This window comes from Belonocnema kinseyi, chromosome 2 (assembly GCF_010883055.1).
Source record: "Belonocnema kinseyi isolate 2016_QV_RU_SX_M_011 chromosome 2, B_treatae_v1, whole genome shotgun sequence".
Taxonomy (NCBI): Eukaryota; Metazoa; Arthropoda; class Insecta; order Hymenoptera; family Cynipidae; genus Belonocnema; species Belonocnema kinseyi.
Window position 1 is genome coordinate 109,414,531 of NC_046658.1, and position 20,916 is coordinate 109,435,446.

Below are 20,916 nucleotides of genomic sequence, written 5' to 3' on the forward strand. Positions count from 1 at the left end.
GAAAACTGATTTTCAAGCCATCAGGGGCCAACTCGAGCGGCCTGAAGCGGCCAGGCAAATTTTATGCGTGGTTATAGAATCCGGAGTCTCAATTGATCTTTTATGGTAGAAAAGTCATCTTTTTGGTTAAAGTAAAAAAAAATTGAAATTTGATTTTTTAACTGTTTTATTCGCTTTATGAAAAATTCTATGATGAAAATATTACACGATTAAAATTCTAGTCTTTGAATATTAATGGTCTGGGAAAATGAAAAGCTAACCAAGGATAAAAGTTAGGGAAAAGTCAGGAACGTTTGAAACTGAAGTTTTGCCGCCACTCTGAACTATCAGATCAATCACTCGTATCATACCACTTGGTATACAAATTCCTAAGCCATGAACGGGATAACTGAATCCGTTCGAGTTGATGATGAATTTGTGGAAACCTGTTCAATCATTTTGAGCATGATGATTAACAAGTGAGTCCGCTACATTTGTCGAAACTGAATCACATTCCTCTCATTGAGCATCTTGATGATTCAGCGGAATCTACATAAATTTCTCAGTTCAGTTTGATCTATCGCAATTCGCGTTCTCCACTTGTGGCACTTTATTCTTTCCTAGAAAAACTGAGACGTGGTTCGATCCTGCCGGAAGTATACAGTTGTGACGAATAAGTTCCGTAAACTCAACAACCGTGAAACTCTTTTTAGCGAAATATTTCAAGTTATTCTTTTCTCGAAGTTAGTTGGATTTAAAATTGAAGTTCGTGGTAATAGGCTACTTTCCAACTAAACTTGAAATAAACATTCTTGGTTCAATCCTGCCTGAAGTAGCATACAGTACAAGTTCCGCAACTCAACAATCTCATGTCTAGGAAACATATCGAGTTATTCTCTTCTCGAAGTTAGTTGGTCTAGAATTGTAGTTCGTGGTATTAGTCTATTTTCCTGTTAGAAATCAACATTTTCAGTTTAATAATCTGATTGAATAAAATATATTTATTCTCTAATACAATAGAATCTTATGCAAATTGTAGAATATTAATATGCTCAGAAAACGATTTGGGTGAATCAACCAAATTTTTTGTGGTTCAACCATAAAATCTAGTTATTATATGGGAAACCATATATTTAGTTGAATCAACCAAATTGTTTAGTTTTAATAAAATCTGGTTGATTCAAACAAAAAGTTTTATTAGGTTAATCAGTTTGATAAATCAACCAGAAATTCTTTTTTTCTATAGATAATATATATGATGGATTTTGATATAATTTTCATTGCTATTTTGTTTTAGTAAAATTTCACATAGCACACCTGCATGAAGTCCAGGGAAAATATCGTCTGGCCAAGGAACAATACGAAACATTACTTAAGGAAACACCACTACCCTCGCATCTCAAGGCTGATATCTGTCGACAGCTGGGTAAGTGAACGTCTCCCTTATTATTGTTACATTATCCCTCACGATAGCTGGAGTGCTATTCGATTTTCCCCCATCTCATCGAAATCGTGAGAATTTTTTGCGAGTACCTCTCCTTAATCAGATTTATGTTGATTGAAATGCTGTTAGGTTTCATGTTTTTTTCGTTAGATCAGGCGGTGTTGCGCCGAATTTGTAACCGGAAACTCCGGACTCGATTCTTGCTGCCGATTTTGTGTTGCCTACTTTTTAATCAAATCTTTTTTATTCGTTACTCCTTACTCTAATTAATAATATGAATATTCTGATAATAATAGAAAATGTTTTTATTTATATTCTATTTTTATACAATATTTTTTATTTTTATCTTATATGGAAGTAACAATAACCAAAATAAAAATATTTAATTGACTGGATAAAAATGAGAATTTTCCATTGAAAAAAAAATCTTTTCCTAGACTAAAAGGAGTAACTGATAAAAAACCCCATTTTTATATGAAACAATGTTTAAAAATCTATATTTTGGCTTGGATTAAAAAAAAATAATAGACAATTGTGGTAAAAAAAGGATCTAAAGGCAAAAAAAAGTAATCACTTTTAAAAAAAATACCGCCACACTATTTACCCTATTAAACCCTTTTTTTTAGTGATGACATTATTTTGCTACTATTTCGAAAAATGTATTTAGAGGTACAATTATGTTTCTACAGAACACTTGAATTTTCAAACAAAAAGATGAATTTTCAACACCGAAGAATAATTTTCTACCAAAAAAGATGAATTCTCAAACAAATGCATACATTTTTAACCAAATAGTTGAATTTTCAAACAAGAAGACTATTTTGTTATTAAGACAAAAAAAATTTACAAGAAATTTATAAATTTTTACTAAATAGTTTGAACAATGGGTGTGATGTTAGCAAAATTTTATTTGATTAATTTTTAGTTTATATTTTTTGTGTGTTTTTTTTTTTAATTTAACTAAATAGTTAAAAATTTAAACTAAAAAATATCAAGTTTTAACCAAAAATTAAGTAGCTAATTTGTCATTTGAGAAAATTAATGTTCAATAAAAGAAAATTAATTTTCTTCAAAACTGTTTAATTTTGTACCAAATAGTTGAATTTTCTACGACATTTTTTAATTTTCAAATCAAAAAGACAAAATTTATACATAACAGTCGAATTTTGAACTTGAGCATATTAATTTTCAACCAAAAAATTTATTTACAACCAATGAATTTAATTTTAAACGAACCGGTTAAATTTTCAGTTAGAAAAAATTAATTTTTAGTGAAAAGAAGCATTTTTAACTAAAATTATTAATCTTCAACCAAACAATCTAACTTTTAAGAAAGTAATTCAACTTTAACCCAAGGAAGTTGGATTTAACCAACAAAAAATAATTTTCAAATAAATTCTTATATCAACGAAAGCAGATTATTTTTAAACCAAAACGTTGCATATTTGTCCAACAGAAAATTTAACCAAAGAATATCACTTTGTAACAAAATTTTTATATTTTCCACAAAATAATATTCAGTTCGCATTCATGCCAAGTTAATTTTTAATACATCAAAATTACTTATTAGAAAACTGGACATTTTTTATAAAAATTCATGTTAATTTTCCTATGCACACTTTTTAAATTTTGGTCCATAGACTTTTAAATTCGGAGTGCACATAGGTTTAATACTTGAAAAATGTTATGACGCTATTTTTTTCAAATTTGTGACATTATTTACACTATTTTTGATCCATGCATAATTGACTCCGTTGCTTGAAACCGTTTTCCTAAAAATGTGTAATTTTTGGAAGTGACACTGAAAATTTCGATTTGAACCAAATGTCCCTTTCGACCGAGTGTTTCGGGTTTGGTTTAAGTTTAAGGTTTAAGGTTCGTCGAGTACACACCAAGCAGCAGACACGTGTATTGATTTATTCCGGATTGGGGGTGGGTTGAAAGATGGGATAGAATAGAGGGGAATCCAGTATGGTGTAAGGGTGTGTGTGAGAGAGAGAGAATGATGCTAGATAGAAAAAGAGGGGGTAACTAGTGGGGGTGCAACTGAGGTGAAATTGTGAGAATCCCCCATCCCCCACCCTTCAATTTTTCTCCTTTCATGGATGGGTCTGTGCCTGGCAGATGGCACACACCGACACTTTTAAAACCCCAACTCGACCGACCTCAACCTCTCCACACCATACACAGCGTACAATGCATATTCATATATGTGGATTCCATAAAGTGACGTGCCAAAAAACCTATGGAAGCTTCACATCAAAAGAGAGAATCAAATTTAATTGGGAAAAATCGGGGAAGGAACATCAAATCCAGAATGTACATTGTCAATTTTTTCTCGTTGCGGATAGAAAGAGATTTGAAACAGCTTTAAAATTGATGGCATTTTGACTTCATACTCTTGTTCATAATGAGTTGTCTTAAAAATTTAATTATTTTGTTAAAAATTCAATTATTTTGTTTGAAAGTAATCTTTTTTTTTGTTGAAAATTCAACTTTGTTGTTGTTACACATTCATGTTTTTGGATATAAACTGCATCTTTGTGATTGAAAATACTTTTTTAAACTGAAAAGAACTTTTTTGTTGAAAATACAACTTTTTGTTTGAAAATTGAATTACTTTGTTAAAAATGCATTTCTTTAGTTGAAAATTTAACTATTTGGTTGAAAATTCGTTTTTTTTTTCTTCAAAATAATATTTTTAAACTGAAAATGTAATTAACCTTTACTCTCAATTCGGGCTGCCCAGAACCAAGGCTGACCCAGAATCGGAAGTTTTTTGGTCTTTTGGTTAACATTTTTTTACTTTAAATAGTTTAATTTTAACTTTCCCACTTTTGGTTGAAAATTCACATTTTTGTTTGAAAAGTCAATTATTTTATTAAAAATATAACTACTTTGCTAAACATTATTTTTTTTTTTGGTTGAAGATTTATGTCTTCGGTTGAAAATTTTTCTTGTATTCAAAGTTTAATCGTAACTCGACCGACCACATTGCTCCACCATACAGCTTACAATGCATACTCAATTTTCAGATATGTGGATAATATAAAATCACGTGCCAAAAAACCTCTGGAAGCTTCATCAGCAGAGAGGTCTCTGAAAAAAAGAAATATTTACTTTCAAAATTTGAATCAGTAGGGTTTTAGATATTTTCCCCCCAAAAATAAGCTATTATTTATTAAAATTGAACCATTTCTTTAATTTGGTGAGAAGCCATAGTAAGAAAAAATTCGTTTTTGGACAGAAAATTCGTCCTTTTGAATTGCAAATTCATCTGTTATTTTTTGGAAATCAACTTTTTTCTTCCGAATTCGTTTGCCTTCTAGAAAATTCGTTTTTTTTTTGCTTGGAAATTGAACTATATGATTAAAATTTCTATTATTTTTTTGAAAATTCGTCTCTTGGTATAAAATATTTTTTGCTTGAAAGTTTAACTATTGTGTTATAAATTTAATAATTATAACTTATAACTATTACTAAATTATACCTATAACTAAATATAAATTTTTTCTTGAAAATTCAACTTCTTGGTTAAAACATGAACTAATCATTTGGAAAAAAGTTATTTGTCGAAGATTTATCTTTTTATTTGAAAATATATTTTTAGTTGAATTCATATGTTTTTAAGAATTTGCCTTTTTTCATCAAATTAATCTTCTTGGTTAAAAAATTCTCCCTTTTCGGTTGAAATTTCGACTATTTTGTTAAAAGTTGAACTATTTGTTAGAAATAATTTTGTTTTGGTTGAAAATTCAACTATTGTGATGAAAATGCAATATATTTGGACTTGAAATATTATCAGTTTAAAGCGTTCCATATTGAATGAAATGTGGCAGCTATATTCACTTTGTTTAAAAGATTTTATCATCTTTACTGTTGTGCAAAATCACGCTATTTACGCTGTTTTGAAAGTATTTAAAAGTGTATATCCATTGAGGTGAATTTAAAAGCAATTCCTATAATTTGAGTAAAACTAATTTTTGGTTCGTTGATTAAGTAAAATAAGAACCTGAGCTTCCAGAGAATTTTATCTCGACTCTGCCGAAAATTGATGTATTTTTAAGGACAATAACTGGTTTTTTTGCCTAACTGTAAATTACACATCGTTGGCTTAATTCGCTTTTCCAGACACGTCGGCAGACAGTCAATTTTATTCACGTGTTCTTCTTCGGTATGTGGGCGTTCAGTCCATTCATCCAGTCATGTTTTTGTCCAGTCTACTGATCTCTTTTTCCTAGACAGAGTGAAACTGGTGTTTATGTCAGGCTTTCTCATTGCGAATAAATTGAGTCGCGTTGAATGAAAAAGCCAGTATTTTTAGCTACAGAATACCGAGTGAATTACCAAAAATACCCACAACAAATAGGAGAAGAGAAAGAATAAAATTGTAATTACTTTACTAGTTGAGACTAAATTACAAATGAAGGGTGTCCCGGCAAAAGCATATAACTCCATCGGTAGACATTTTTCAGGAGAATGAAAAAACCTTCTCAAAAATAAAATTCTCAATAAAAGGGGAAGTAAGTTCGAGATTCGATTGAGCTCTAGAGATATCAATAAACAACATTTTGAAAAAATTAATATTTTGCGAGATACAGATCGTCAAAAATCGACTGCTGCCAAAACCGTGTAAACTTGCGTTTAAGTCCATAGATTTTTTATTTAATTTTTTAGATAGAAGTTTTTGCTGATTTCATTAAATATCGGATTTAATTAATCAAAAAATGACAACTCTTTGTAAATAGTATCCACGGGATGGGAATTTCTGTAAAAAGCACTTTTAAGTAACTGTGGAGAGTAGCAAATAAAAAATCTATAAATTTAACATTGTTTTATTCCATTTATAGAAGAATATGTATTTAAAATTCAGACTTCAAATTTTTTCTCTATTTCCCTGTTTTTTACGATTTTGAAGAAATCTTTTTTCTTTCTGTTTTAAAAAACTATCCCTTTTCCCGTTTTTTCTAGTTTTTTTTGCTTACATGCGAACTGAATAACCTGATAACAAAATCCAACTATTTTTGGTTAAAAGTTCATTCATTTTTTTACCGAAAATTCCTTTTTTTGTTTGTTAAAGATTCATTATGTAAGTTAAAAATTCATCTGTTTGGTTGAAAAATAAACTATTTAGCAGTAAATTTGGATTTTTTGTTAAAAATTACTCTTTTTTTGGTTAAAAGTTGAGTTACTTCATTAAAACTCCATTTTTGTTCTTTTATATTCATCATTTTAGCTCAAAATTTATCTCTTTTGTTGAAAATTTGATTACCTTAATATACATTTTTTGTTGTTGAAATACAATGTATTTACTGAAAATTTAACTGTTTCATTTTTTGTTAAAAATTTATCGTATTTATTTTAAAAGTCATGTATTTTGTTAACAATTCTTTTTTTTTATGAAAATTAATCTTCTTGGTTAAGAATTTTTTGTTCGTCGAAGATTTACCTCTTGTTGAAAATGTAACTACTATTTTGTTGAAAATTATTTTTTTTTGTAATTAAAATTCTTTTTTTTATCTGAAAACTTAACTATGTATTTCATATTTTATTAAAAATGTATTCCTTACACGTTAAAAAACTCAACGCGTTGGTTGAAGAATTACGAATTTTGTTGAATAATAATTATTTTTAATTGGAAAACTATCCTTTTCGTTAAAAATTCCATTCTTAGTTAAAAAAGTATCCTTTTGAATTAAAAGTTTATGTAACTTGTTCAACATTCATCTTCTTTGGTAGAAAATTAATCTTCTTGGTTAAAACTTCACCTTTTTAAATAAAAATGTAATTACTTGGGTAAAAGTTGAACTGTTTCATTGAAAGTGTATACTACATTATTAAAAATTCTTTTTTTGTTTTTTAGTTGGAAATTCATTCTTTGTTGATTTAAAATAAATTTTTTAACTGATAATTTAGCTATTCCATTTTTAATTATTCCAAATACAAAAAATATTTGTTTTGTCAAACGTTTAATTATTTTCTTAAAAAGTTTTTGTTGTCAAAAATTCAACTGGTTTATCGAAAGTTTGTCTTTTTGGGTTGAAAACTCACCTCTTTTGGTATAAAATTTTTTTTTGTGAAACTTAAACTATTTCGTTGTGACTGCAATATATTTTTACTTCAAATCTTAAGAATTTAAAGCGTTTACAATAATTTTATTTTAAAGAATTTGTTATGCCCCTATTTTCTTTAAATTTCAATGGTGAGGGAAAATGAAAATTGGTAAAGGAGAAGTGCAAATAATTGTATTACCGAGAGAGGTTTATATACAAATTGAAGTAGGATATTATTTAAAAAAATGTATTTCTCTCCTTAGAATCAAATAATAGAAATGAAGAGATCATTACTTTTAATTGTATCTTATTAAGAGGGTTTATTAAAAAGGCATTTAATTAGAGAGGCACATCAAAGAAAATTTTCTGTATCCAACTATCTGTGTTCGTTTCTCACCGAGAGAGTGCAGCATCTTCCTAGTTATGGAATAGGAATAGATTTCAGGTACACTCCTCCTCTAAAGATCACTTCACATTTCTAAATTTCTTCGGTTTTTAGTCTTCCTTACTGGAAACTCATCAAATTTCTTAGAAGAATATTCCTCGTTTTTAGAAAATGATTCTTTGATAACTGAAACTTCTGTTACTTGACTACGATTTAAAATCGATTTAAAATCAAAATCAAAATTTCTTGCAATTTTATATTCATAAATTCAAAATCGAACAATTCACTAAAATTTTATCAAAACGATTTATTTGTCTGAAGTGCTGAAATTTCGGCTGAAATACCGAATTTATTAGTTGCCCTTTTTAGTTTCTCTTGTTTTTTACGACCAATAAATAAAGATTTAAGAATAATGTTATCCTTGGGCGAAATAATTTGAGGGATTTTATATTTATTTACCCCTCGATAGGCAGTTTTATTATCCAGTATTACAACATATTTTTTGTTTAAATTTGAATCGTATAACTAGTTTTTTAGTTACTGCTTCTAAGTCAGGAGAATATTTGTATGTAGTTTCTATTTAGCTTGCTTGAAATTGGAAAGCTTTCGTGAAGGACTCCTTTTACAACCTGTTTACGACTCTTCGTGTTTGACCAACAAATGCACTTCTTTCCCAGTGGGTGCTTCCTTCAGTTCCTTGACAATCTTCAAGCAGGCGCGGACACAAATATAGTTTCTTTCTTGTACTGTTACAAATCAGAAATAATTTATTTTAAAATATAAAACTATATAAACACTAGACTTCACACCGATTTCCCTTTTTTCGGGTTTTTCGTTTAATTGAAAAATGAAATAATAGAATCGAATAAGAAAATCTAACTATTTTTACTTCAAAGTTCATTCGTTTTGGTTAAAAATTCTACGGTTTAGTTAAAATTTATTCATTTTCTTGGAAATTCAACTATTTTGTTAAAAAGTCATCTCTGGTCGAAAATTAAACTGCTGTGAATAGAAAATTCGTTCTTTTATAATCAAAATTAAACTTTTTTGGTTTAAAATTAACTTTTTGTTGAAAATTCAACTTTCTTCTATTGATTGGTTTTTTTTTGTTTTAGCCAAGTCGAACAATTCAACGAATTTGGATAGAAAATTCGTTTCTTTTTTGTACTTAAGATAATCCTTTTGGGTAGAAAAGTTCTTGTTTGAAAAATTATATTTTTTGGTAAAAGTTATTTTTCTTGGTTATTTTGTTCAAAATTCAAATATTTTGTTATAAATCATATTTTTTATTATAAAATTCAACTGTGTTGTTGAACATTCATCTATTTTTTCGCTCTCTATCATGTTAAAAATAAAACTATTTTATTAAAAGTAAAACTATTTTGTTAAAAAGTCATCTTTTTGGGTCAAATGTTTAGAGGTTTTATTAAACATTCGCCTTTTTGAATAGGAAATTCACCCTTTTGAATTAAAAATTCACCTTTTTGGTAGACGAGTCATCTTTCTTGGTTGAAAATAACATTTTTGTTGAAAATTTAACTGTTTCATTACAAATTCAACTATTTTCTTACAAATTAAATTATTCACCTTTCTTGGTTAAAAATTATTTTTTTAGCTTCAAAACTGAACTTTTTTGTTGAGAATGAATTTTTTTTCACTAAAAATTCAACTATTTTGTTCAAAATTTGCCTTTTTGGTTAAAATATCATATTATATATATTTTTCAATGAGAGTTAATCTTTTTTATGTTTGAAGATACATCTGTTTTCTTTAAAATTCTTTTTTGTTGAAAATTGATATTTTAAACAGAAAATTATACTATTTGATTTAAAATTTGTCGATTTTTGTCTGAAATAACTGTTTTTGATTGAAAATTGAAGTTTCTTCTGTTGTGGAAATGATAACTACTCTATTTTTTGTATGTATTTCATCCTTTTTGGATTAAATTATTTAGATTTATTCTTTATGTAATACTTGTTAATATTTTATGATGTGATATTATTTTGTATTATAAATCATCGGCAATACTATTGAAAATGACCTTTTGCCAAATTGATTTCAATATTAAATTTTGGAACCTGCTTCAAATTGATCTACTTCAGTTTGATTTAATTCCCAATAAAATTTATGTCCCAGATACATAATTCAATTTAGAAAATACAAGCCGCCCCTGTTGTGATTTTTTATAGACTGTTGAGCCTCTCTTTTGAGAATATATGTTTCGAGATGACGACTACGTCTTGCTGCAGGGAACCCGGTAGTTCAGGTACTTTCGTGATTCTTTGTAAAGCTAGTAACAAGGGAGGGCCAGGTGTTCAGAATGACGATTCGGCTTTGGGCAGGTCATAGTGCCTTGAATCAAGTGTAGGCTAAAGAAAAATTGAAGGATGTTCTTCTATAACCCTTATAGCATATAGCTTATACCTTCAATTATATTTACTGAAAACGCATTTTTATTTCTCTTAAATGAGCCATCTCTTTCTAAATAAAACCAGTCAAATTTTAATTTCTAAGCCCATAATTCTATCAACAAGTGGTTATTAATAGACCAACAATAATTAACCATACCTCAGTAGTTGTCCCTCATTTGCAAAGCAGAAAAATAAATTTATATGATAAGTTTTTTTTCAAAGTTTTAATTCAGGGTGGCTGCAAAACTTCATTTTCAAAATTCTTTAATTTTCACCTATCCAATTATCCATTTTTCTTTATCATTAATATTCAAAGATCAGAATTTTAATCTTGTACCATTTTAACGTAGAATATTTGATAACAGAAATAAAATAATTCCTTTTAAAAAAAAATGAATTTTCTACAAAAAGATATTTTCAGTTAAAAACGGAAAGGATTAATTTTTAGTAAGATAATTAATTTTTAACAAAAGAACACGAAAATTTAAGAAAATATTCCAATTTTCAACGAAAGAAATTAATTTTCAACTATCACGATGAATCTGTAATCAAAGAAATGCATTTTTAACAAAGTAGTTCAACTTTTAACCAAAAAGTACAATGTTTTCAACCAAAAATATCAATTTTCTACAAAAAAGTTGAATTTTGAACCTGCAAATATTAATTTTGTGCAAAAAAGATGAATTTTAAACAAAATATTTCAATTTTCAACCAAATGAGTTGGAAACTAAAAAGATGAATCTTCTTCGAAATAAAAATGAATTTTCGAAAAAGTAGTTCAATTTTTAACCCAGAAGTCAAATTTTCCAACCAAAAACACGAATTTTCAAGAAATATAAATTTTCTAGTTAAGTAAGAAAAAAACGTATTCAAATTGTTTCATACTTCCACGACAAAAAAAGAATTTCCTGTTCAGCAGTTTTGTTTTCAACTAAACATTGGCATTTTTAACCAAAATAGAGCAAATTTTAACCAAGAAGATTATTTTTCTATCCAAAAAGTCGAATTTTCTACTTAAAAAAAAAAACGATTTTCAACAAAAAAATAAAAAAGTTGCATTTTAAGTTAAAACAATTAATTTTAAGCAAAAAAGATGCAAACGAATTTTCCAAAAAATAGTAGTTTAATTTCTAACCAATGAGCTGGACCTTTAACAACAACAAAATAAAATAACTTTTGAACATAGTGGTTCAACTTTGACCAAAGAAGTTTAATTTTCAATTTAAAAAGTGTCATAAAAAATGGAATAGTTACTTTTTTAGTTAAAAAAATTAATTTTCAGCAAAAAATAACATGAGTTTTCAATAAATTGTCAACCAACAATATGGATTTATAACCAAAATTATTAACTTTGAACTATAATAGTAACAGCTTTAAATTTAAAAAATTAATTTTCAACTACAAAAGATTATTTCTCAACTAATAATATAATAGTATATATTTCAACCAACATATTTTTAACTCTAAATAAAAAGTAGTTGAATTCAACCAAAAGTGACGAATTCTCAAAAAAAAAGTTCAATCCTCACAAAAGGAAGATTAATATCCAACCAAACAGTTGCATTTTTAACACAAAAAAAATGAAATTTCAACATAAAAATAAATAACCCAAATAAATCACTAAGAAGAATATTGTATCATGATGTTCGCAAACTTCATTTTCAAAATTCCCTAACTTTTCCCTGACCATTAATCAACGGAATAAAACAAAGTCAAATTAAAATTTTAAACTTTATTATCTTTGACAGCTATTTAAACCGCCTCGTAGAGAAATTCCCTGATTTTACAAGATTAAAGAAAAAGAAAAGACTTCCCTGATTATCAGGCTTTCCCTGACCCAGGGCCACCCCCTTTAAATTTTCCAATTACCTAGGAAAACGTAAGTTATAATGAAAATGTTCTTAAAGTTCGGTACTTCCAAACTTGGGCTTGAGTTTCATTAGCTTTTTCTTTTCGAGTTTATCAATAAAATATTAGAACTGTCCAGAAATTACAAATTTTCAACTTGTAAAACTTCAATCTCTGCTTACTATTGCATTAGCAAATTGCAGAACAAGTTTTCCCACGAGCGAGACTCCATAAATATCGGCAATTTGTACTGACTCGCACGTTCTTCCAGTTGCAGACCCTTGGATTTGTCTCAACATGGTCATCGTTAAGATTGTCGTCGAAGACCAGAGCAAAAAAAAGACTTGGAAAATATTCTTGATTCAGATCACAGCAGCTGATTGATTCATTCGAATTTTCCACATGTTCTCCGCAGGATTCATATAAAAATTCAGAATTTCTAATTAATAAGGAATTTTCAATTCGAGATTTTCAATCCTGGATTTCTCTTCAAGAAATTTCGGGAAATGGGCCTCCACTCAATTATTCGAGTAGTGCAGAAATTTTAATTATTTTTATCCCTTCCAATTATTAAATTTTGAAGTTTTCAGATTATGTTAAGAATGTTTCAGTTATTCAATTTTAAACGCTTACCATTTTTTATTTGATAATATTTCACTCAAAATAAAAAAATGTGGACTTCAAAAGCTTCAATTTAAAATTTCTTCAATTTTAACTCTTAAAATATTATCTTGAGTTTAAACTGATTCCGAATTAAACAGTTTTCAATTTAATGTGGTAGAAGTTGAATATTTTCTTATTCAATTTTGTGTCATCAGACAATTATAAATAAATAGGGTTTAAAATTTAACAATTTTGAATGTAATTCCTCAAGTTATTTGAAATAATGAGTCCGAATCCTTAATTTTTGACCGATTTTAAATTGAGAACTTTCAAAAATCAAATATTCTAAATTAGATATTTTAAGTAACACTGTTAAAATTTTACAATGTCAAATTGAAACCCTTGCCAGTTTATCAATTTTTAATGCTTAATTCTTCGAATTCATAAAATTAAATAAAAAATTTTTAGTTTCCAACTCAATTTCGAGTGCTTGGTACTGAAATTACTTATATTTTAAATTCAGTTTTAATAAGACCAAATTATGAAAGAAGAAAGAAAAAGAAGGCAACTGAACGAATTCCCTTTCTTTTGAACCATTTCAAATTAAAAATCTTTTTAATGTAATTAGTTAAAAATTGGAAGTTTAAAATTGAAATCGGTTAATTAAAATTGAGCATTTGTTAAATGAAACGTTTACGGTTGAATTAATTTCTATTTGAAATTATTGGAAATTAAATAATTTTAAATTGAAATACTTTACAAAGGAACCTCCTTAATTGCGACTTTTTTAATTTAATAAATTCCCTACATTATTTTCCATTGGCAGCCCGTTTTCGAAAAAATCGACTTTAAAACAACAAAATTACGTATTGAAAGGTTTGTTGTAAAATTATGTAAATATGACATGTTGAATACAGAGTTCGTCTTCTTCTTGGATTTTCAACAGTTGAATTTTGTTTCAAAATCAAAAATGTTATATTCACATATTTTTACATAAGAATTTAATAAATAAACGTTTCAACCCACAAAAATTTTATTGGAAAAATTTCGATTTTTTGGAAAACGGACAAATAATATTTTTGTAAATTATGTCAACCAATGCACTCACTAGGGAATTTATGAAATTAAAAAAAATCACAACTCTTATTGTCTGATTGTGAATTGAAGTTTGGCACGTGTGCTTTATTTGGTTTTCATTAAAAAGCCTAAGATTTATTTTTAGTGCAATCGGTGTACAGCAACGTTAGAAGTTACACCCCTCGCCAAGTCATAATCGGAAAATTTCGGTTGCATAATAAATTCGGGTTCTCGTACAAGATCAGTAGAAATAGAGAGCACGAGTAGAGAGTCACGTAGGCCGTCTGGATGATCGACCCCAGTAATTCAGCCATGCTAAGGGAAATGTTTCATAAGAGACATGGTTGATCATGTCGACTTTACCATTGCAAGAATAAGAAAATGATCCACAATTACAAATTCACTTATATAAGGGCTTTCATCTATTCCCCTATTTTCCCCTTTATAAAAGAATTCCTCCCCCCCCTCCCTGTTTTCACGAAACTTCCCCGTTGTTTTGCTTAAATGCGATCTGATTTAATGAAACCCAATAAAAAAAAAATAATTTTGTTGTGAAAGTCGGATTTTTAGATATAGAACTTGTTCTTTTAGATTAAAAATTCATGTTTTGGCAGAAAAGTAATACTTTTTGGTGAGAAGTTAATTCATTTTAGTTTAAGTCTATATATTTTTTGTTTGGAATTCATCTCTTTTGGGTAATCGTTTTACTATTTCATTGAAAATTTAACTATTTTGTCAAATAATCACATTTTTTAGTCAAGTTTTACTGTTTTGTTGAACATTTGTCTTTTTGGATACAAAATTCATCCTTTTCTGGTTGAAAGGTAATGTTCTTTATTTGAAAATTGAAACTATATTTATTAAAACTGAATTATTTTGTGTAAAATTGTACTATTTGATTAAAAATTAAAATATTTTGATTTAAATTCATCTTTTTTAGTAGAAAATTCTTTCTTTTGGCTTGAAAATTCATCACTCTTAATAATAATTTAAATTTTTGCTGTATAAAATGCAGCTTATTTATTTGGTTGAAAATTCCTCTCTTTGTTTCGTCTTTTTGGTAAAGAATTAGTTATTCTTCATATTTCATGGTTGAAATTTCAAATGTTTTGTAGAAAAATCTTCTTTCCCATTTGAAAATTCCACTCTTCTGGAAAGTTCGTTTTCTTGCTTCGAACATTCATCTTTGTAGTTTGAAAATGCAAAATTCTACTTTTTTGTTAATAGTCTCGTCTCTTTTGTTTGAGAGTTCAACTACTTGGTTGTAAATAAAAGTATTTGCTTGAAAATTATGATTATTTTTGTTGTTAAAAATGCAATTGTTTGGTCTGGAATCACGAAAAAGCTTGCATTTCATATCGCATTTTGTATAAAAATAACTTCGAAATGAAAAACATTCTTAATTTAACATTTGGGAAACAACAAATTGGAATTTATCATTCTGAATTGAAAAGGGTTTTCTTATAAATTCCAAGCAAATTTCGTGTTATTTTTTCTGCTCAAATTGATGACAGAAATAGGAATTTGAACAAGCAAAAATCTGGCTTCGAGGGGCTTTCCTAGGTCTTCGTTACTTTTCTACGATCTACGCCTATGTTTATAGAGGGTTGTAATTCGAGTCAGTAGAGAAGGGAGAGTGGGGCAACAGTGGCCACCCTAGGGCTAGGGCCTAGGCTAGGGTCTAGGGCTATACCTGCGAAAACCTATTCAGTTTGGTCTTCGTCGATCGTTGCAGCAGCACGTAGTGTAGGTCTAGTAGTTTATCCTGTTCCTAGGGTCTAGACTAGAGCTCTAGTCTCTAGACCTAGACTTTAGAACTAGAGAGAGTGAAGCCGCGATGAGTGAAAAGCGTGCATTTTCGACGCGTCCAAGGGAATTTTTGTGAGAAATGTGAGCAACTCTATCTAATCTTGGCCCATTCAATTCCACTCAACTTCATTAAATCTTCTGGAATTGTCGATAATATTTGAATGTTGAAAATGCAGGAGTTGTCCCTAGTTGTCATTTGCATTATAATAGAAAAAGTGTGAGGTGAATGTTTCTTCTGTGAGCAGCACTCTTCAGCTTTAGGTGTTACCTTCCCAGTCTATTCGGCAGCTGTTTTAGAAATCGGTCTTCATTTCCTGTTTCGGTGTTTCAGTTTGAAATGTGGGAATTATTCAGTTACTAAGTCGAAACGGTCAATTATTACTGACTCTGATCATGAACACTGGACCGGGAAACCGAAAAATGATGAATTTATTTCTTGCTCCGGAATTTCACAAATTTTCAGAAGAAAAATCAATCAAATTGTATGAGTTGGAAGGGAGGACATTTTGATTTTCAAGTTTTTCTGCATTGGGAAGGACATTTTCTTAGTTTTTAGATTTTTATAGGGTTGAATGGGGGAACTTTTTATTTTCAACCTTTTTTCTGAACTATAACCTTTTTTGTGTTCTTTAAATATTTTTATCGAGTTGTAATACAGGAAATTTTGGTTTTCAAGTTTTCTGAATTGAGAGGAACCTTTTTTATTTTTACATTTTTATTGAGTTCAAGGCTGGCAAATTCTGTATTTTTAACATTTGTATTGAGTATGAAACGAGGACGTTTTTATTTGTAATATTTGTTAAATTGGCAGAGGGATTTTTTACATTTGTAAGATTTGTATCAAGTCGGAAACTAGACAATTTTGGTTTTCAATATTTTATGAAATTAAAAGAAGTATCATTTTTTGATTTTCAACATTTTTATTGAGCTGGAAGGTAGGAAGTTTTGGTTTTCAAGTTTTTCTCCATTGGAAGGGACGGTTTTCTAGTTTTTAAATTGTAATGGAGTTAGAAGGGACGAAAATGTGGATATTTATTTTTCTCTGATTTAGAAGAGGCCATTTTTTCAACATTTTGTAGTTTTTGAGATTTTTATCAATTTAGAATAGAAATTTTTGGTTTTCATGTCTTTCTGAACTGAAAAAGGGCATTTTTTCTTTTCAATATTTTTATTGAGGATACGGGGTCAATTCTGAGCATTGCAAATTATAAAGTGAATTAATAATTTTTAACCAAAGGTCTGAAAATTTTTCAGTTTAATGGCATTTAATGAAAAATTGTTCATTTGGAAAGTGTTGAAAGCTTCCATTTTATACGTGTAAACTATTGAGCATTTTAATTGAAAATTATGAATAAAAATTGTTAAGCTTTAATTTTAAATGCTTAAGATTTAAAAGTGTTCTACTTTAATTTTTAATTCATTTTAGATTATTTAAAATAAATGCATTTTTCAGTCTAAAGAGTTGGATTTTTTTAATTTCAATGACCATGGTGATTGACCATGATGTTCACATTCCTTAACTACCATTCTGTTGGTAGATACAATAGAAAAACATTTTTATGGAATCAAAAATATAAATACAGCAGACTCGTTAAATATTCCGTTTTCTGTGTTTCTTTTAACTAATATTTTTTAGCTGGCCAAGGTTTTTCTAATTGTTGCTCTTAAACATTATTATTCCTTTTTGGTTTACTTATAAAAATACTTTAAACATCGTGTTTTTACTAACAAAATACACTCGATGAAAATTGAAAAAAAAATTGGAAAAATAGTTAAATTGAAACATGTGCATATTTTTAGATATTTTCTTTTTCTGTGTAAAAAAATAAGTAAAAGCAATCCATTTTATACCTAAAATTTAACTACTTACCCGCCGTGATTCCTCCGTAGTCTTTAAGTTAAAAATACTTACATCAGCTAAAGAGTTGTCAGTAGTATAGCTACACAATGTAGCTATACTACTTATGTCTATTCTGAATCTTATTTTGCCAGACGGATCCGAAATCTGTGAATATAATCTGAGAATTAGATAAAGTCCAAAAGAATCCACAGGAGGCATGTCATTCTCTAAAGGATTTTAACGTTAGAAGTTTGTGATAATCTGTTAATCTCTCTTGAGAGTCAGTTTGATGTCATGAGTCATTTAGATATCCAAAGGAAATATTATCTGAAAATCGTCCGAAGTCATTTGAAATCTATTAGAAGTCAAGCCTAATCTTGGAATAGTTTTCTCCATTTTGTAAATCTAAACATTTAAACTTTGAAGCATCTCTTAAGGAAAATTTAAAGATTAATTTTCTTTTTATTGTTGCAGGATGGATGTACCACTCTCTTGAAGGCCACCAGTTAGGTATATCTGTTCCGAAACAACAGCAGCAACATTTTGCCATCGTTTGTCTTCAAAAATCGATAGAAGCTGAGCCAAAAAGTGGGCAAAGTCTCTACTTATTAGGTCGCTGCCTTTCTGCTTCTGGAAAAGTTCACGAGGCATTCGTAGCTTATAGGTATAAAACTTATTTCTCGTGATTGAATTTTTGACACAAACTATCGCCTGTTTTACAAGGTTTTCATGCACATTCTTAGCACGTTTCTTATTTTATTTCCATTTATTTTTGTCTGCAATCACAGGCGTTTATTGTTTTATATTGCATTATATGAATCAATAAACGAACGTTTGTGGAAAGTCTATTTTGTTAGTCTGTCTTTGTGGGAGATTTCCTTCTTAAAAATTACAGTTATAAAGATTGAAATAAATGACATAACTATGAAAATCATGGACTTTGAAAAAAATGGCAAAAGTCAGGGAATTTCTGTAAGAACCGTTTTGTGTTGTAACTTTTAGTGACTTAGCCACTTTTTTTCTTCTCAAGTCACATTTGAGTCACTTTTTAAAATAAGAAGATCACTCTAGTCACTTAAAATTCAATAAATTAACGAATGAAAATTGTAATGGATTTCAAAGCATTTTTTCACAAGAATTGAGGGAGTTCAAATATTTGACAACAATTTTAAGATATTTTAAAAGATTCCAAGGAATTTTCAATTAATTTCAGTAATTTTAAGGGATATCTAAGAATTCGCAAGATTGTATACACATTGCGATATCTTATAATATTTTAAATAGATTATGATAATTTGAAGTGTTTCCAAAAGGTTTGCAAGATTTTAGGGCATTTTCAGAAATTCCAAGCAAAACTTCAAGAGCATTTCAAATGTCTAAAGTTTTGCATTATTTTAGAGAATTTTAAAAGATTTGAAGGAATTTTGAATATATTTCAATAATTTGAATATTTTTATAACATTCAGTTAATTTTAAAAAGCTTTAAAAGGTTCAAGGGTTCAAGGTTCAATTAAAAAGATTTGTGATATTTAAAAATATTTCAAAGAATTTTCCATTGATTTTAATAATTTGAAGATGTTTCAAAAAATTTTAAGGAATTTAGTGTATTTTTAAAAATCCCAAGGAATTTTCAAGAACTTTAAAAAATTTCAAAATGTTTGAAATATTTTAGGATATTTCAAAGGATTTAAAATTTTTTAAGAAATTTTGAACTGATTTCAATTATTGGAAGGGATTTCTACACGTTGTAACTATTTTAGGGTATTTAAAAATATTTCAAGTGTTTTTCAAAGCTCTCAAGGTATTTTGATAAATCTTCCTCTTGAGGGATTTTGTATGGTATCAAATCTTTGAAGAGATTTTCAAATATTTTTTTGCAATTCAATTGTAATTCATCTTGAATACTTAATAATATATTCTGAAATATTTTTAATTATTTAGAATTCGCAAAATAGATTAGAAATAATTATTTTTATTTTTGTTTAATTTTCCCTGAAGTCTTTTTAACTCGCCTTGAATTCTTATGCAATTGTGCTTCTTATGCAATTGTACTTTAGAATTTTTTCTGAGTCATTTTTATTATTTTGAATTGAACTTGAACTGTTTTTAATTTTTTTTTAAATTTGTTAAAATTCTCCTGAAATCCTGATAAATTTCATAGAATTCTTTCAAATCCAAAAAAATATTAGTTACCTTATAAACACACATTTGGCACCTTGTGCTATTAGTCATTGTTTGGGTTCAAAATTAGTCACTTTTGGTCACTAAATTAGTCTATGCATATCCTTGAGAATAATAAATAAATATATAAATTTAAATTTAAAATTGTCTTAATCCATTTATTAGTCAGGGGAATGTCAAGTAATTTTGAAAATGAAGTTTTGCGGCCATCCTGAGTAGTTATTGATTCAAATAATAGTCGCAATCTCACTTACTTTGTATTTTATTTGATACTTTCATTTTTTATTTCTCATCTGCTTATGTTTTTGTTTTGTTTTATTTGCACTACGCTTTATTTACTCTAACAACACACAGTAAGAGTAAGTGCATAAGGGAGGCTCTCATACACGACAGCACACAAAATAGGTATGATAAACCACAACATCTACAATCTGCATGCATAATTTGTAAACATTGTACAGTAGTCAAACATGGAATGAGAGTGTTGTTTGCAAAAAATTCTCCTTTGAGGCTTTTTTACTTTTCTTTGTAACTTTTACAATTTTATTTTTCAAGTATCTGATTAACAGCAAATAGAAGAAAAATACGACAACTAATGGGGAGGGGGTTTTTTTTTTCTTAAACTCAGGAATTCCGTTGAAAAATCCGAAAGCAACGCGGATACCTGGTGCAGCATAGGTGTCCTTTATCAGCAGCAAAACCAGCCTACAGATGCACTTCAAGCTTATGTCTGCGCTGTACAGTTGGACAAATCTCATTCAGCAGCGTTTACTAATCTTGGAATTTTGTACGAAAGTGTCAGCCAACCGAAGGACGCTTTAGCTTGTTATATCAACGCTTCAAGGTAATAAATTCTCTGTTATTATTTACTGTCTTGAGAGCAAAGGTCCACAAATTAGCTCCCAAAACAGAATTTCACTTAGTAGATATATTGCTAATTGGTATTGCGAAGATGGGCTAAAAAAATTGTAAAAAGGATCCATGAACGTAATTTTTAATAGTTTTATAGAAGACGAATCAGTAAGAATTAAATACTCTGCAATTGATATTTTTCTCAAATTTTATCTCTAAATACGTGTAGTTTTTGATTATCGGTTAAAACTTTTCTCTTCAACATGATAGATTTTTTAATCTGCAGGCCTCAGACTCGTCATATTATTAACATTATTATAGATTGCGATAACATTAATTTGCTACTATTTCGAAAAAAATGACAGAAAAAAAACATTATTTTCTCACAATTGTCCACTAATTCCAACATTTCTCTATTCTTTCTTGAAAAATAT

The 20,916-nt window shown here is 28.4% G+C and overlaps 1 protein-coding gene across 5 annotated transcripts in view; it reads left to right on the forward strand.

Moving 5' to 3' along the window:
- Positions 1–20,916, forward strand: part of LOC117167040 (histone demethylase UTY) — a 193,035-nt gene that overhangs the window by 152,444 nt on the left and 19,675 nt on the right. For 4 of the 5 annotated variants that reach the window (XM_033351607.1, XM_033351608.1, XM_033351611.1 and 1 more), the window contains 4 exons: positions 1,277–1,405; positions 17,924–18,113; positions 19,985–20,035; positions 20,259–20,474. In XM_033351607.1, coding sequence (XP_033207498.1) covers positions 1,277–1,405; positions 17,924–18,113; positions 19,985–20,035; positions 20,259–20,474 — 586 coding nt within the window. The remainder of the gene's footprint in view (positions 1–1,276; positions 1,406–17,923; positions 18,114–19,984; positions 20,036–20,258; positions 20,475–20,916) is intronic. The other variant, XM_033351609.1, reaches the window with a different exon arrangement.